Source organism: Thunnus maccoyii, chromosome 9 (assembly GCF_910596095.1).
Source record: "Thunnus maccoyii chromosome 9, fThuMac1.1, whole genome shotgun sequence".
Lineage (NCBI taxonomy): Eukaryota > Metazoa > Chordata > Actinopteri > Scombriformes > Scombridae > Thunnus > Thunnus maccoyii.
Genome location: NC_056541.1, coordinates 31649339 through 31668866, shown reverse-complemented (window position 1 = coordinate 31668866; position 19528 = coordinate 31649339). Strand labels below are relative to the sequence as shown.

General features: G+C 40.6%; 1 protein-coding gene across 1 annotated transcript in view; it reads right to left on the bottom strand.

Moving 5' to 3' along the window:
- niban2b (niban apoptosis regulator 2b) overlaps positions 1–14154 on the bottom strand; it is a 46349-nt gene extending 32195 nt beyond the window's left edge. The window contains exon 1 of the mRNA XM_042421566.1: positions 13818–14154. Within this exon, the coding sequence (XP_042277500.1) occupies positions 13818–13872 (55 nt within the window). The 5' untranslated portion in view covers positions 13873–14154. The remainder of the gene's footprint in view (positions 1–13817) is intronic.
- Between the last annotated feature and the right edge of the window lie 5374 nt (positions 14155–19528).

Genomic DNA, 19528 nt, shown 5'->3' with positions numbered 1-19528 from the left:
CATCCATCTGGCAAGACTGACAGCAGCTGCCTTTAAGTGGTTGCTTTGAAACACATCATGGTTGACATGCTTCTTTTGGCAGTCACTCAGCATAATCACATGATGACTAAACTGCATCAGACAGCTGAGTGAAATCAAAGACCTCATTCATTTCAAACAATTGAAGACAGCAGGACACCCACTCAGATATAATGCCGCCCTTATTGGACTGTCCTTGCTGCGTTAGTACACGTCAGCAAACTTTTCAGTATTTCCACTGACCGTCCACTTCCCAACTGAGAACATCCCTGATTAGGCAGATTTCATGGCCAAAACAGAGAAGCTCCAACAAAGTTAACCGCTTACAACAATGTGAGGATGTGTGGTGACTATTTGAGGTATTTCTCACTGGACAGTGCTAGTAAGTCCTATTAGGGTAGCCAGAGACCTGAGTGCGTGAACGGCTGTATGTGTAGTTCTCTTCATAGTGTGAGGGTGTCTTTATGTACCATTAGTCAAGGAACATGACTGTCTTAAGCCCTATTCAAATGGGCACTGATGTATTGATGTTGCTCTACTCCTAAACAGTTCTTTAAGAACTCTTACTCTGGAATGAAAGCAAAGAAAGAGAGGGCACAGAGACAGTTTTATCATGTAATCCTCTGTACAACAGTGTATATAAGATCAGTGGTTACACTTAATACCCATTATTCACTGCCTTAAGTAAACAAAGAAATTAGATTGCCTGCAATCACCTACCAAGAAGGTACAAATCAGTACATACTGTACTGTTCTCAGGTTTGAATGTAAACTGTGCTGGACCTGGTATAAACAGCATTTATCCACAGTGACTGAGCACACATTTAACACTGGTAACTTTACGTACCCGTTATTTCTGCTTGGGTCTGTAATCCTTCTAGATATTTTGGAGTGGGAGGTTTTATTGGCCTTTCAGAGTTTATCACGTTACAGTTGACGGTTTGCTTCTTTTTTTTGCCGTCTGGAAAGTCATTTGATTGTACATTATAATAAATTAACTAAACCTAAATGCAAAGAAACTGAAGATTCTACAAATGCAATGTAATGAGCAGATAGAAAAATCTCTTATGGAGTAGATTACATTTGTTAAGTATTGTCTAAAGATTCGCAAAGATGCAAAGTGGGATGAGATATTTTGGGCATCCATAATTCCAGTTTATTTCGACCTGATGCACTTCCTATAAATGTGGCCATTTTAGCTCTGTGGGTCATCTGAGATTCAGGGAAATGAGGATTCGCTCAAAACGATGAATATCAGGGCAAGCTACACAAGCCTCCTACAACTTTCCATATGAACATAATTTTCATATTAATCATTTCAAACGCTCGTCTCTGAGGGAGACTGATGGCAACAGGTTTTGTTTCCAACAACTATAAAGTGTTCTGAATTTGCTGTAGTTTTGATTCACACCTCTCACTGTCTTCTTAATGGCAACGGCAGCTGAGGCTCATGGGTATCATAGTATTTATGCCATCCACTCTACCAAAGAGCAAGAAAAACACGATTTCTCAGAAGCAAAGTTGAACTGATTAAAGATGGTTTAAGATGTATATAAAATACTCTATTTGAATAATAATTTGTGTCTGATATTTTTTTCCACAAAGAAGCTCAATTAAATTACATCTACTCTTTCTCCCTCATTAAAAATTCCAGAATCTATGAAAATGCAAATATATTTCATTTCAGAAGTTGAACTGTTGGACACAAGATGTCTCCTACTTCACTGCAAAGTCCATTCTCAGCGTATGTGCACTGAAGGCTTCAAGTTTCCACATCACACTTATTGAGTTGTGCAAGTTGAAATCGTGGACCAGGATTAGCTTCTGAACTATTTGTGATGTCACTCATCCTCTTCATAGGCCCACCCCTTATAGTCTTTGCACACCAAGTCCATTTTTTTCAAAAGCGTTTTTTTAATCCCTCATCCGACAAAAATCGTTACGCACAGAAACCTTGCACACTGAGTCCGCTGCGTTTTATTACTATATTCTTTGCAACAATTCGCAATACGAGGCAAAATGGAGTCGTCAAGCAGTGAGGATGATTTTGTGGTCCTCTAAATTCTTGAAAGAAAGAAAGAAAGAACCTGGCTCTGAGTGGTCAGCAACTCTGTAAAGGCTTTTGACGGATACAAAAAACGCAAAAAATCGAACCTGCTCCGAAAACTTTAATGACGGACGAAACTTTCAGAGTCGGTGTGTAAACATGATTGACACAACGTGACGTGGTATTTATTTTTTAACGTGCGACAATTTTGGACGAAAAAAATGGACTTGGTGTGCAAAGACCTTTAGAGTTGGATTTTCAATGAACACAGAGAAACTTTCAGCAGATAAATGTGAAAACAGTGTGTCAAACTCTGCACAGTGAGGCTCACACAGTCAACTTTAGGAACAAAAAGGAAAACGTATTTTTGAGTGGGGGGAGACTTTAAGACAGATGGTCAAAACATAAAACATAATGAACCAACCAAATCAAGGACACTCTTGTTTCTATGTTGAGGGACATTGAGGGTATTACTGAAAGAAAACTCACAAACTGAAGTGTTGAAAAAATAATCCCAAACTCAATTTTGCCTAATCTCAATTCACAAGTCTTTTTGTTATGAGGTGTAGGACAGAACATGTTGGAATTAGAGGTTGTAGGAGCAAAAAGGGATCCTTACAAGTGGCTGCTGTTAGTCTAGCTGAGTCTTTGTTGTGCTCCTGCCTCCTACCAGACTAATTGTCCTGGGGGCCTCGGCAGTGCTGAGGCCAGCTATCAGCTCTAATGATACTACTGTGTTGTCCTGCATCACTGTGGTAATCTAATCTAACCAACACTCTTTGTCGTTTACATGGCAGCTCGTCTTATCGCTGACGTCAGTTCAACAGTTTCAGCACATCTTGATCATAGAGATCTGAGTCAGATTACTATTTAATAGACCCGCAAGAGAACCCTAACCCCCCCCCTCTCTCTCCTTTCTCCACAGTGCCTTAACAAAAACATTCCACTGAGATAGACCCATAGGCTGACTCATAAATTTAGACTGTGTTCCCATCAGAGCTGAAGCAAGAGCTGTGGCTGGGCCTGTGTGAGGATCTAGTGCACCAAATGAGAGCAAATTTAGTTAGATCTTAACATGTTTACTGAGTTAATCAGGGGCAGGGCAAAAGATCTTTTTTTCCAGAATGCACGTTAGCCAACTGCTCTGTTCCAGGCTTTTTTCTGGCAATGAAAGGTGGACCAGCAGAGCTCATATCAGTGTGTGATGCATGACCAACACATGTTAGAGAATCAGTAAAAAAAGCTATTTGCATGATCCATACAGAAAATTTGCCCTGATGCCTATAAAAAGTAACAGCAGGCCTCTGAAGCACATACAGTACATACTGAGAGTAATTTAACAGAGCTCTCATGAAAATTAGAAGATCTAATGTGCACAAAGAATACAGCATAATACATTAACTGAGAATGTTCACCATTAGGCCTATAGATTCATGTTCAAGCACACCTGTTTATCTTTTTATTTCCTAAATTGCTCTGAAATTAAAAAGAATGCAGTTGTGCCCCACTAGCAACAAGGCTAACAGAAATGAAATACTGGGGTGAAGACATATCAAATATCTTGAACAATGTTTTATGCCTCAAGTTGTGCTAATCAATATCTTTATATTAACAGTCAATAAAAGGAGTATGTGTAATGTGAATGGGGACACTCTAGTGATAAACTCCCACAAAACTATCACCAAATCTGCAGTTCCCCTCAGCTCTATAGAGCTTTTTAGCATCTTTCAGCTCATTGTTTTGGTTTTACATCCTTCAACTTTACTGTTTAGATTCAGTCTCAGCTGCCGTTTTCAGTGAAAAAGTTCTGATAGGTAGAGTACAGTGGGTTATAGTGTACACCAGCTGGTGCACATAGTGGAACATTTAGCAGCTACAGAGACAGATCATTTTCTTAGGAGATGATGGTATATGATGGAGATGTCTTACAGCTTGTTGAGCTTCCCCAATGTAGCCAGAAAAAAATATGGAGTTACAAAATGCATGTTTAAAGTATTTTGGCACCACTCAATTTCCTTTTAGTGCCCACCACAAAATTGTGGAAAATCCCTGCCCTGTTGACTTGGCTGTAGCAGCAACAACATTTAAAGACAATAACATATTGTCAAATACAATGTTAACTGATTTTTGTGGCCCTAGATAGAGCCATATTTTTGTTATGGCAATCTGAAATATGCCCTAGACCCGTCCAAAACATTTCCTGTGCAGAAAAACCCTCTTTTTTGTTGATTGTGCTGGCTAATGAAATCTGACAGATATGATACAGGACGCTTCTATTGTTTTTCCAACCCGGTTTAGATGAAACCATGCCTTTTTCTGTATGACGAAAGCATCAATGGAACGACGGAAGCCTTGACGGCTGTGTTCCCATGGTAACCGCACTCACTCAACATAGACAGCTACAGAAAATATGAAAATAGCGCTTTTCAAAAGATGACTGATGATCAAAGTTACGTAGAGCTTAGGTAATGTATCTGTAAATGTTAATTTGACACTGTTTTAAGTTAGAAGAATATACTAGCAAACAATATCTAATAAATCAGTCTAGCGTTAATTCTTTCTTCTCAAACATTTTTTACGTCCTCAGTACGAGAAGGTAAGTTAGCTTTTACAATAGCTGGATATTGTTCAAAGCTAATTAATTATGTAGCTAAGTTAGGCCTGCTGTATTGTGATGGTTTTGTTAATGGCTAGCTGTTTTTTCCTCTTATTTCAGACTTGGTGTTTGTGTGTGCTCAGGACAACAGGACAACATAGGACTACCCCCAGTTGAAGGTATCTGACAATATCTGTCACTCAGTCCTATGAGGAACATCGTTCATTAACATTGTTGTATTTTTGTCAGAACACTGCTTAGCCAACATATCCCCCAGAAGCTTTATTTTTCCTAATATTGTCATAGTCATTCTTCACTATAGTGCCTGTGTTGGTATGATAGTTAATAGTGTTACAGTATCACTTTTCTTTAATATCAGACATCTAAGATATTGGTGTTAGATAGCTGTGAAGGCTGACACTTTCATTATGTGTGTGGATTTTAATTGATAGTAGTTTGTTTCCTACTTGTAGGGTTGGCTACCAAATCAATTTGGGGACCATGCCTGTTATTATGTGAGGTGGCTTCATTGGGAGACTACACTGGTTTTGATGGCACTGTGTAAGTGGATGTCCGCACTGTGGAATAGGCAAAGGAGTGGGTGACACTGTTGAAGGGGTCGTCATGGAGGGTGGATGTTACCTGACCAAGGTCGGGGTGCTGAGTGCTATTCAAGGTAAGAGTTGTGCTGTCAAAATTTCTTGAAGCAACTTATCAGTGATCCTTGTTCCTTTGGCCTTTATGGCAGTAGTTACAAGTGTTAGCATAGGGTGAATGTGAAAGCTGCGAGCAGCAGCAAAACATCTAAGAACATCTGCTGTCAAGATAAAGTGCTTGTGACATTGAAGAGTACTGGTGGGAAAAGAGCAAGTGAGTTTATTGATCCACTTACTCATAATTTCATTATTTTTAAACGTCATATTGATATATGTTAGAGGACTGAAGACCCACGTATATCTGACTTCCTGTGCCTATCGATTATCCATACCTCAATTACAACCTGTATGTTGCAGACGCCATCCACCACCAAGACGTTGGGGGGAAACAGAAGTCCTAACAGGGCTATATGAAATTGGCCAGACCCCCACATCTGCTCTGACAGTACTTAAACAAGATCTCCAAATAGAATATGGACAGTAATTTGTATATGCATCAGCCTAGGGCAGGTTGGGGTGATTTGCCCCAACCTGCCCTAGGTGCAAATGTGGGCATCACGCTGGGAAACATGGTCAAGATAACTACTACCCACTATATTTGTAAAAATGCAATGAAATAGAATAATGTATTTAGTGAATGGAATTACAATTTTCTGCAGTATGTAATTTACACCAATACCAACTAAGTTAGTGTAATTTCCTAGACTGTTCCACAAGGTGCATAGGGAAGAGTATGACACTCAAAATGGTTCAACCATGTTGGTAGTGCTACAAAATCAAGCGGAGAGCTGCAACAAGAAGTGCAAGGACAGCTGTGCTCTAATGGAAACATCTTCCTAGGGAGCTCCTCTTGTTGCTGTGTTGCCCTTGATGAAGAAAGTGCAACAACTGAAGCACAGTGGGGAGCTGTGCTTCATAGATTCCTCAGGGAATGTGAATAGGGAGAAATAGTGTTTCTCCTCCTGACCCACAGCTGTGCTGGTGACTTCCCGCTAGGCATTCTCCTCCTCTGCCAGTTGGAGGATGAACAGACCATTTCTGAAGGGCTATTAAAACAAAAAGTTGGAGAGAAGACCCTTGCTAGCAGGGGACAGGCAGGACCACGGATCATTATTACAGATGACTGTAGGGCAGAGAGGGGAGCTCTGGGGCAGGTATTTACTGATGCCACACTTCTCCTGTGCTCCTTCCATCTGCTTCAAGCAATTTGGAGGTGGCTGTGGAGCAAGGAGGGTGGTGTGGAACACAAAGACAGACCAACTCTATTCACAGTGGTCAAAGAAATACTGTACTGCAAAGAGGTAGCCAGGCTGGATAGGCTTTAGAGCAAGACAAGAGAACATCCCGTTGCAGTCAGGCTAGAGCTCACCGCAGACAAGTAAGTCTTATGTTTATTAATCACATTACATTTGTTAATCCAATGTTTTGAAGTCATGAAGCTATTGTGTTTGGATACTTTCACTATGCCATTACATTTTTGATGTATGTGCATTTCCTATGTTTTGTGCATTTGTTTCTTTTTTCAATCAACTGCAGGTATGAAAAATACCTGAAGTACATCGAACAGCTGTACACTCAGTTATAGAGGCAGTCTAAAAGGAAGTCCAAAGGAAACAACACCAACAATTTTGCGGAAGTGGCGATGCGTTCCCTCAAGGACAAGATACTGCAGAGGACGAACGCCTTCAATCCTCCTCAGCTCTTCGACCTCCTGACATCAAGGCTGGAGACCTACTAGGAAACACGCATCGTTGACGTTGCTCCTGGACACTGTGAGTCATTCCAGAGATCCAGATTCTTTCCCCAAGATGGCAACATTGCAGCTTCACAAATTCAGCAGGTGATGGATCTTAACAGTTGTCACTAGTTGACGACCTACAGATTTTTCACCTGATCCATATAAATAGGGGGCAGCACTACCACACAGCATCATTTGTTCATTGCTTTCATGCCATTTTACAACACAGTAATCCAGTAGAGACCTAACTTATTGATATAATATTTCAATATCAATCCAGTTTACCACAATGTGCTACGATGCCAAATGGCTCATGCCAGACCAGCATCTGCAGCAGCAGCCAGCTGCTCTGACAACGTTGGTGCAACTTTCCAAATAGTTGTTATTTGGATAAACTGACCACATATTGGGAGTCTATATGGTTACTTTCTCGCCTAAAAAAATATTAAAACTAAAGTGAAATATTAATAGTCCAACAGTGAAAATTACAACAGCATTCAGCCTGACTGACAGTACTGCCGGGGCAGCAGTATTTCTTCCTCTCATGTTGGATTGAGGGCAGACTGGATGCTACAGTGACTCACTGTCGTCCCTGTGGTACAAAGTGGTATTACGAGGCAGTATAGGCTGGATGTTAGCATGCTAACTTCAGTAGATATCTCTGCAACACTATATATAAGATCTACAGCTGTTTGTCCAACAATTTCCTTCTAACAAGTCCAGCGATGAGGGCAGAACTGCTCAAACTAACATCGGGAGGTAAAGCAAATATTTTCACAATAACCGGTATAGTAAGATTCCCAACATTTCCAGTTTAAATTACATAATAAAGGGATAGACGCTTAATTTTATTTCAAGTGGTCAAGCCAAGCCACGTGACTACTATGCAGACAGACCATATTCTAGCAACAATAGCCTCAGCAGAGAGCAGTGTGCATAACGGCAATTTTTACTTTTGAGGACTGACCTATATGTACAATGACAACTTAAAAATTAAAAACAAACATATCGTTCAAACAAATTTCCTTCTTAGATATCACATATACAGGCAATGTCTCTCTTGGGGAGGACATGATGGAGGATACAGGATCTCCTTTTCACTGCTGGGCTAAAGGCAATGGCTAAACACTACCACCTCCTGAGGACCAACCCCTCCAAACTACTGTCAGCCATTCACACTTTCGAGAAATCCAGTAGCCTCGCCAGCAAAAGGGCTGCCACATTAAGGCGGGCTGCCAGACATCAAGGTCCGATGATTGGCTGCCAGCCTACTTCTGTAGCACGCAGGAAGTCAGGGGCTGGCTCCAAGAGGCGTTTTTCAGCAGGGTGTCCTGTGAAACGTCACAGCTTGAGTTCATCAGTGGCTTTGAACACCACCCTTGCTAAAAAAAACAAACACTGAAGAACTCTGCCTCCTCTCATCCCCTTCTCATACCCCATATCTTATTAACTTTGTTTTAATAAAATTTCTTTTTGTTAAAACTTTATCATGGTGTGTCTCCTGTTTGTTGTGGCCAGCGAGCCAACCCATGTCAATCTTTATTATATCTCTGTGATATCTCATGGTGCACTTACATCATTATAAGTTCGTTTGGCTGTAGCAAAATATATGTCTTCATATTGCAAATGAATCACAGCTCATTGCTTTTCAGTGTGATTTACAAGATTTTACTTTACAATAAAATAATTAACTGGTTCCAGCAAGTTTCATCTTATTCATTCTAATTCTACACTGTGTGACATTATCATATTCTAACTTGTTTTGACTTTTAATTGCAGCTATATGATGTTGACATTGAGTAAACTCCAATTATTATTGTAATTCCATTAAAGTCAAATATTCTGAATGTCTTGACTATGATTTTCCCCACATCTCAAAATCCAGTTTATATACTTCATATTTTTGCACATATCTTTTAATTGCCTTCCAAAACAAATTTCTAGGATGTTTGAGAAATGTGTAGTCACAAAGGTATATAAAAAAAGGAAATTTTAAAAAGAGGCTTAAGTGGTATTTGTCTTGAATTCAGGTAAACGAGGCAGAATCTTCAACAGAGGAGAGTCAACTACACCGAAGCAACAAAATGACTTTGATAGGATTGGAAAACCTGTACTTCGTGAGTAGTAAGATTGACATAATGTTACTGCCGTTATGCCAATAAGTTAACATGACTAAACCTGACTGCAATTTTAATTCTTGTCTCATTTGTGGTCTGATAAACAGTAAATTCATCAGATTCAGTATTCCATATCGCGATCTTACAATCTGCTGTGGCTGTACCACGTGAGCGCGGTTTCCATGGGAACGCAGCTGTCAAGGCCTTCGTCATAGGTGTGGTTTCATTGATAGCTATGGGCAAGTAAATTAGTTTTAACTTGAAAGATTAGTTAAGCTAGCTTACATGTTTAATAGTAGCAGGAAAGCTCTAATTCATACCTTTCACCTGAGTTTCCTTGTTATATTAACCACATCAGAAACATTCTTTTGCTCTGTTTGTTTACCTAATGAGATCATTTCTACCTTCTCAGCTTCTCTGCAGAAGTGTGTGTGTGTGTGTGTGTGCGTGTGTGTGTGTGTGTGTGTGTGTGTGTGTCTACTGTGGGGTCCCAGCAGCAGGTATTTCCGCAATCTGAACCTGTTGCAAACAAGCTTCTCTGTGCCGAGCAGGGTGTGTGTTGAAGGTGAGAGTGCCACACCTCACCTGGTCACAGAGAGCCGGCCTGTTGGCCACCAAACACCCCTTCAGAGCCTGAAGATTTAACAGAGCCGAGGAAACACACTCAACATTAGGATTTCCTGTTCTGTGGCCCCTCACCCGCTGACCAAGCTAGCACCGCTCTGTGTAGGACTACAAAAAGGAGTCACTTGTGAAAGTGGTCGATTTATCTCCATTATTAGGAAAAATGTGAATGAATCAAGTTGCACACAAAAAATAGAAAAACAAAATGTGTGAAATATTGGGTATATTCAACTCTAACGGCGTCTTAAAAATACTTCAAATGAAAGACAGACATCATGTGTGACCACACTGAAGCCATACAACATTACGTCATTTTAAATGGAGGTTGTGAACTACTGGCTCAAACAGTGCGTTTCAAAAAACCTACTAGCACAGACACGTGCACTCGTACCAGTGGAGGAAATGAGGGGTTAGCCATGTGATCCCGGTCATTTCCACCCTCTACACACCCACACATCTCTCTCCAATCTTGACCTCATGTATGAGGTTATGGGGGAAGTGGAACACACTGCTGGCTGGTTTAATATGACTCCATTCAGGGATTCCCACAGTTATTCTTATCAGCAATCAAGGCACCGCTTTTTACAGCATGATGACAACAGAGAAGTGCCCATTCATCAGCTGGTCATAAATCCTCAGCTAAATACAATGGCCATGGGTGATGAAGCCATCTATGAACATGATTACGTCAACACTGATAAAGAAGCCACATCCACAAAATGTATTTCACCAATTTGATCTCAAGCGCAGCCGTTTCACCCTCTCAAAGCATCAGGAATGCACACACAGTGAGTGAATATTTGTGGATGTGTGTGCGTGTGTGTGTGTGTGTGTGTGTGTGGGGGGGGGTGCTGTTTAATGATAAATCCAGGCACTTCCCTTGAAGCCAGCCAGGCACTGAGCTTGCCTTGGCTGCAGAGACTATGTGGCGCTGGCTGTGCAGCTCAAGGCCTGGAGGAGGTTTCCATCCAGCCACACAGCACAGACACACTCGCTTTTTTCATGCATTCCTCAGATTCCACATCTGATACATACGTATGTGTGCCTCACTCTGAATTAGCCAATCAAGGTTTTTTTGTTTTGTTTTTTTTTTTAATTAAAAAGATGACACTAAAACCCAGGAGCTCGGCCTCTAACATAGCTTCTCTCTAGATCTTCAACTTCAGTTAATCAGATGCTTGTGTTCTAAAACTTCATGCAGAAAACAAGGGTGGAAAATCAATGTAACAGACAGATCAGTGGAGTTTCAGGGTCTAGGAGGTCCAACAGGCCGTCAGATGGAATGAGATGGAGTACTTCATTCATTACTGGATTTTGAAATTATACAATTCGTAAACGCATCTTTTTCTCTCAATAAAACAGAGCTTTATCTAAACAGCCACATGTACAAGTGTGTAAATGTGAAAATGCCAGCTTGGCATTGTAGTGCGTATGGGTAAAACTGAGCTTTGTTGAAACACAGTCATATCGCTGTCAACACAGATGGTGGAAGTAGAGCGGCGCTTCATTGGGAGGGGAAGACAAAGAAACGACAATTACAACAATGGCGGATGACTTCATGCAAGTGTTGTTCTCTTCATTGTCCACTTTGACAGCTCACTTATGCCGGGATCCCACCAGGCACGTGTGCGTCGCATTCCGTCCTCTGCACGGCGCCCTATCCCACCAGGAGCGTGTCAGAAGCGGAACGTCTTGACTGCGGGGAAGCCATCCTCCTTTTAATTTCAGTTGCACTCCTACTACAGTAATTACAGCAGCCTGGTCAAAGCTAATAAAGCACCTTTAGGCTACTGTAATTACTGCAGTAGAAGGGCAACTAAACTGCCCAATTTTGTTAACTTGCTCAGCTTTAGTTGATTTGGTCATTTGGTTCAGTAGGCTACGTAGTTAAATGGTTTCTTTATTCATCTGTTTTAATTGCGTTTATTGTTGATAGACGATTGCATATATTTAGCAGAGTGGAGCGGAGAGCCGCTTCTGAGATGCTTCTGAAACGCGCCGCAGCGCGTCTAGTGGGATCACAAACATTGACTAGATTGGCTGCGATCAGCTCCGGCAGCTGCATTGGAGCCGGAATGCGGCACACATGCGCACGGTGGGATCCCAGACCAAATCTGATCAGATTTGTTTACATATTCTTTAATCAGGTAGTTCCTGATTTTTATGCCAATTTTTTTTTTTTTTTTATTTAGCCACATGAGAACAAGATCAAGAGTCTACAGCCATGCAGCACTCTACGCTAAATGCTAATCCCAGCATGCTAACATGTTCACAACAAATGTTGTGAACATGTTAGCAACATTTGTTAATTAGCACACAAAGCACAGCTGTTGGAAATGTCATTAGTTTTTCAGACATTTAGTCATAAAATTTAAATTCTGATCTAACAGCAGCGCAGCTGGAAACATCTGGGGATCACCAAAGTCAGTAGGATTCATCCCCTGGGGACCATAAATATCTTTTGTTTAATATCGTTTGTTTCTCAATGTAAGGTATGGAATAAGTATTATTTCAGTGTCTGTACTGAATATTTAGGCAGCCTATAGCATCAACACAAGTACTGAGGAACTTCAGATGATACCAGAGATAATCATCTGCTGATAACTGTGAGACTGATCCTCCACCACTCCCCAGTTAGTTCCACACCAGTCGACAATAAGGAAACAGGATCACAAAGAGGTTTGATACTCAGTGAGAATTAGCATTGATGTTCTCTCCTGCACACACTGTACTATACCTTACCTGCTACAGTCAACTCTGCACCAGATCTGACTTCACTTATTATGGAGCAAGTTCTGACAAGCCACATTACCAAGCCAAATGCTCGTTTATGAGCTGTGGCAGCCAACACAATCTTTTCAGGATTCTTGTACGATCTTTCGATGAGTAAAAGAGTGAGAGTGGTCAGAACCTTCCACTCACCATGGCTATTAAGCAAACATAATAGTTCCCTATTTTTCTGATTCGACTGACACATTTCTGGATAGATGATCAGAAGGTCAGGCACTGTCAGTAATGTTCACATTCCCGCCTAAATATCAGTCAAAGTCCAAGTGACCATGACAGTGGACTCAACCTGATTTAATAGACTCAATAGTCAAAAGACTATGGATGGGGCTGGTGGGTGCAGCTCCACCTATGTTCCTCAGAGATTAATCTGCCTGATCTGCAGTCTTTTCGTTGAGGACCATTCACCATTAAGTCATTTTTCAAGCAAAAATGCCAAACATTGCTTCTCAAGAATTTGCTGCTTCTTTTTTCTGTTTTATATCACTGTAAATTGAATAACTTTGGTCATTTTTAGATGTCCCCTTGGTCGTCCGAGATATTGTGGTGGGCATTTTTCACTATTTTATGACATTTTCTAGATCAAACATTTACTAAAATAATATTAGTATTTAACAGTGCACTTCCTAATAAGATGAATCATAAGCGATACCAAACAACATCAATCAGAGCTGTAACTGTACACATGTTGGACTTTTGAAAGGATGATACCATATTTCTTTTAATTTGGTGCAAGTCCATTTGACTACTTTCAGACCAGAAAAGGAAGGCAATACTAAATGAATAAAGGACAACAAAATATCCCCCACTGAAATGAATTCCTGAAAGATTAAAGAAAGCTCTTGGAGAACAGCTTTTAAACCATCATGTAGGGACATTATGGAGCTTCATCAGTTTTTAAACGTGCAAAATCTCAGCTAATCAAAATCTTTCTGCGGGGGTGGGTGGGGGGGTCATTGTTATGACCCAGTGTTTTTAAAATTCTGTCTAGGGCCCTGAAAACATCCGCACTACCTCATGTCTCGAGTTTATTGCAACGGCACTACTATGAAGAGAACATTTGCCAGTAAAATCCATAACGAAGTGCTACAGTCACACTAAAATCCTGATGAAATTATCATCATTCCCGTTTGTCTGACATTCCGTAAAAATGTACAGAAAGTCAGTGACCGCGCGTAAAATGCATCTGCCAAAACAGCACGCAGCAAACAAACGTTGACAGAAAGCTCCTCACCAGTGATAATCTCCCGCTTGGCTTCATCCAGGTGACTGGAAATCACGTCCCCCATGGTGGATGAAACTCAAAGTCCCAGATTGACTCCACTGCAAGTCCACGTCTAGTTTGTTGAGACGAACGCAGGAAAGTCCGCTTTTTGAGTCCTGTACAGAGAGTCCTTCTCAGCTCCTCTCCAACATAACCTGAGCTGGCAAAGGTTTGAAGAGACGGGCGGTGGCAAACACTCTCTGCGAGGCGGCACGGATAAGAAAAGAAGTTGGCCCACTCACAAACTGACGGCTATTTCTCGGAGAGACACACCCTCCTTTAGAGGAACTCCCACCTTCCACTGGAGTTGCGTTTGAGTCACGTGGGGGAAAGAGTAGACACGAGTTTCCCAACTGGATTTTAGTCATGAAACTAAAGTTATGATGAATCCAAGTCTCTTCCACATCCCGAAAGTATAAAGTCTCTAAACTATTCTGAGTATTTGATTTTTTTTATTTTCCCAGTTCATTGCTCAAAAATACTTTTACTCACAACATGAACATTTAGATGGTGTTTATAAGAGTGAAACGTTATGATGAACCAACAGAAAATGATCACAAAGTACAATCATCGTTCCTTCCAGTAAGTGAAATATAGAGGAGCTTCAATTCCTAACCAACACTTGTTCTGATGTCAGTAAGAGCTTGTTGTATTGCCCTGTCTGAAGTGTTTGTCCTGCACATGGTCACATGTAAAAAGCTGATTAGAAACCTGGTTAGGTGTATACATGTCAGACAAATCTGCATTATCCAAGAGAAATCTACCTGGGGAAATCGGGTTTCTCTAATCCTCTGCCCAGATTCTTAAAACCAGGTTTCTCATTTACATGACATCAGCTTACTGGTGAAAGCAGACCGTAATCAAGTTACTTAAATGCAGGTAGATGCCCTGATTGTCTCTCTGCAGGTGCTGAGTTTTATCTGAGCCACTTCACACTTGATTCTAAATTGAAACAGAACTCCTGGCTACAGTCCTGGTAACGCTAACACACACATAACACTCCAAGGTACACGGTCATCAGCCATCTGCTAGTCCACAGGCACTGTGTTAAACCTGTGCCACTGATAAGACTAGTCAACCAAGACTGTCCATCCACAGTCCTCAGCATCTCAGGGAAAATCTCATCCATCGCTGGCATCTTGCCACTGTGGAGCTATTGGACTACCTCATTTACCTCTGCCAAAGTGAGTGTCAAGGCCTTCCCTGAGTCTTCTGACCACTGACTCTCTTTGCTGATTGTTTTCAATAGGCAATAATGACAGCATAAGCTTAAACATTGGGTTTACTGGGTGCATTCGATATTCCTTTGCCAAAATGGATATATGGTGTTTTGCTGTGAAATCCTTTAATGTCTTGAGTCTGAATTTCACCCTCATTTTACCACCTCTGTTATTTTAAACAGTCCTTGAAAATGGAACAGAAGTTCAGAGCAGTAGAGAACAGAACAAGACGGAGGAGCTAGATGAGTCCAGATGATCTGCTAAATCTACAATTTCAACTTTGCTCTAGAAAACACAAGAACATTTTCCTTACAATTCCATTAAACACCCAATGTTTTATTCTTCAATCATTCAAGACTTATTGTTAACATTTGACATGCTTTCAAAATAACTAAAAGAACTTTGACTTTCCTAAGTTGATTAAGTTAGACAGAGCACAGAACATCTTGCATACATTCTTTCAGCTGATGAAAACAGTGGTGTTGGCAAAGTTGTTGGTTGTGTTGGTGTTGAAATTGTCGATGGCCTGTAAGTGAAAAACCTTTTTTATTGTGGTTATTTAACTGTGTAAACAAAATGTTACATTAACCCCTTTTTTCCTGTATTTTCACAGAAAACACAAGGCAAGGACTACAAAAATGAAGGGTAACCCACTTCAGCTGTAAAATCTGAAGGAGAAACTGAAAAATTCTACTGCAAGCAACTAAAAAACATGTTTGCCAAAACTTTATTAAGCCTTTCAAAAAGACTTTTGTTTGTTCCTTCTACACTGATAAAAACTTGGGGGATTAGAACTTTTCAATATTGATGATACAGCACATTGATTGCATAATGCCCAATGACTGTAATTTTATAATGCCAAATTTTATTATAAAGTCTTTGTCAACCAGAACAAGATATGTGATTCACAATCCATTCATTCCAAAGCAACAGCCGATTGATATTCATGAGGACAAACAGGTGTTAATCATGTCTCTATCCACATATAAGCATGTGGTTTCAGAGTTTATAAAAAGAAAAAATGAAATACACCAAAAATCTGGGTCAAAATCTCATAGCAAACCTATTTGAAATGACCTCACTTTGATGCCATCTAGTGGTAGAATTAAGAATGACATCGTGATAGACAACAATACACGCTGTTGTAAATCAAAATAATCGAATGATGTTAACATTTTGGACTAAAATGATCTTCAGGTGGTTGTTTCAGCATCAGCATAATCAAATAAGAGTAGAGTGCCCTAACAAACATTGGGCTGACAATGACGTTTTGTCTCCGGGCCAAAAGTGGTCCTGATGGCAAAAACAGAAACATTCACATAAAACTGAAATCATTTTCATTTTCAATCAGTTTTTTAGGTTGTCTTACCCATGTGCCGTCCAGGGTGGGGGAGGGAGGGATCGAAAGTCCAATTTTACATATGTATGCAATGATGATTTGCTGTTATATTCAATCTAACTTCCGGTACTACAAAATAAAACAAGATCACAAAACAAACTGAAGAAGAAGAACTGTCTCTGGGATTGTTGCCTCTGTCTCAACACTGTGGCTCCTTGGTCACCTTTATATTTTCATATTACGTTGTTTAATATTACATTTGATTAATCTTGTGATAATGTATTATTGTTAGTTCACCAGTGACACCGGTGTGTTGTGTGTAACGTGAGCGCCCTCTGCTGGGCCTATACTCTCTTACCAGTCTGCTGTTTCCCTGTGGTAGGTTGATGCGTATAACCACAGTTAAAAACACCTTAATAAGTTTGTCTTTGTTGGTAAAAGTGTATTGTATGTACTTCATATGACTTCATATATGAAGCTCATATCAATTAATCGGCTAATTGGTTATAAATAGGTAAATATATAGGCCATATATTATTACTATTAGTCAACTAAAATGGTCTTAAGTCAAGGACAGCCCTCCCTTCCATTCACTACTGTAGGGTTTATCTCTTCTTTTAAACTGTTTATATTTGTATTTGCCAATAGTAACAATGAAGCCTTTTACTGTGTCCATGTGGAATATTCAGGCAAACAAGGCACAGGCACTCATTTTCATCTGATGAAGCGGCATCTGGAGTCCTTTTTTTATACCTGCCTTCTTTTTTCTTGGTGTTTTAGATTTGGATTTCTTTTGGAATAGATTATTTTTTACCTTGTGCCCGCCTTTCAGCCGTAAGTGCCTCCTTCACCGATGTGTCAGTGAGAATAGCAGTTTTTTTTGTTTCTTTTGGTTGGCGGGCTAGTTTTCTTGGACCAGCTTTTGGATATGGCCAAATGTCCTCTGTAGTGGATTGTTGGATGGAGATGGTATTACTAGGCAAGGGTGGGGTGGCGCTAATGGGCATGGCTGGGTTGGTGCTGGGGCCTGGAAGTGCTGGGTCCTGAAATGGGCAATCTGAGACATAGGATGGTGCAAATTCTGTCTCCAAGAACACATCCCTGTCATAAGAGTGAATCCTTGTCACCCGAATGCCAGTCCGAATATTCAGTAGGGTTGCAGCCAGAGGATATGCAATTGCCACAATCCCAGGGATACAGAGATTGTGATTGTTTTCCTTGGGTTGTTCCTCATCCAGGAATCAGACACATAATTATAATTATGCCATTTTCTTTGGCAAAATTTAGTCCATCAATGGAAAGATGGGAGCTGTGGTTGTCCAGAAGGAGTAAGCATGGCTTTTCCTTTGAACACTTGGCATGTTCAACAAAATGATTGAGGAAATCTACAAAGTTTGTTTCCTTCATCCAGCCACAGGGGTTTGCTCCTCCTTTGCTGCCAGGTGGTCAATTGTTGAGGAAGTGATTGCAGTCATTACACCAGTTTCATCCATATTCCAGATGTCTCCTGGTCCCAGTGAATGTTGACCCTAACACCTTCTTCAGATTGTCAAAGAAAGCCTTGACATTCTCCTTGTTAAAGGCACTTGCCCTAGCAAGGCTAGTTGCCTCTGGCTTTCTGAGAGAGAGTGTAGGGTGCTGCTTGAAGAAGTGCTGCCGGCTTTTTCTTTTTTTAGCCCAGATTGGTGGAAACTGCAGTTCCTGTGCCACTGCAAATTCATACGCTAGCTTTCTCACCTCAGTTGGCGACAAACCAAAACGGATGTTGTTAAACTGATCTCGTGAACTCCTACTCAAGCTGCAACTCCAAGTCTGGGCTAAAAACCTGCCATAGAGATTTACACCCAACCGCTGTAGTTGGGATGGCTGTCTGACTTTATATATCCTTCGCTGTACTCCTGAACTTCACCTGCCTCACTGCCCTTTTCTGTTTTTCTTTCATAATTCCTGACCGTCTCTTCTCCCTTCTTTCTTTTCTGTCGTCCTTCCTTCCTTTTTCTTTCTTCCTTCCTTCCTTCCTTCCTTCCTTTCTTTCTTTCTTTCTTTCTTTCTTTCTTTCTTTCTTTCTTTCTCTCTTTCTTTCTTTCTTTCTTTCTTTCTTTCTTTCTTTCTTTTTTTCTTGCTTTAAAAACACATGCACAAAATTCAAAATTACGTATGACAACAGCTGACAAGCAGACTCTGTGTCTATGTATACTGGCAACTTGTCTCTATATTCTAATGAATATTAGAAGGCACTAATAGTTTTTATTTATATAGGACGCTATTCGTACTAGGCAGCTGATGCCTGTAGACATAGCTATTAGTGCAGCATCTGTTTGATATATATTGCTCAGTTGCTTTCAAAGTGCACCCAAGGTAGTTTAAGGGGGCTTTGTGCTTGAAAATCTGTGATATAGCTTAATTACCCTAGTCCACTGGGTTTTTGTTGCATTTTTTATAGTAAATCTAATAATTGAAAACTCAACAGATGGTCCGCTGGCCTTGAGTGGACCATGTTCCTGCCTGAAGTTATAAGCTATCTGTACCACAAAGGGAATCACAGAGCATGCTTCAAAGCCTGGGTGCAGTGTCAGACATGTTATGTCTGGTCTGGGGGTGAAGTTGTCCACTGAGACCCAGAAAGTATCCACCTCCCTGCAGCACATACGCCCCTCAGCTGAGGCCATGGGCTGGCATTTCCCACACAAGCACCCATCAAACAAAATGTTTATCAGGAAACCTTTTTCTTTCTCCCTCTAACCTTTGTGGTAGAGCATTGCAAACACAGTGTCGAGTTTCATCCAGGGGGTCCAGGAACTAGAATTTCAACTTAGTGTCTGGAAACACATTTCATATATTTCCAACCGATCTTTGACGTGAATACTATGTTCTCTATACATGCTACATAATAATAAAGGGTTCAAGGTTGGACATTGGCACAGGGGTGTTCTCTGCCTTTTTGTGTCAGTTTCACATCCCATTTCTCTAGAAGTCTTGATGGCAATGCTTAAAATATAAGAAAGGGAACACATGCTGACAAAGCATGACAGAAGCTCCGGCTAAATCAGCCTCAAGAAGTACAAAATACTATAATGATGTGTTTCATTTCTCCAAAAAGGTCCTAACTCATAAATTACTTC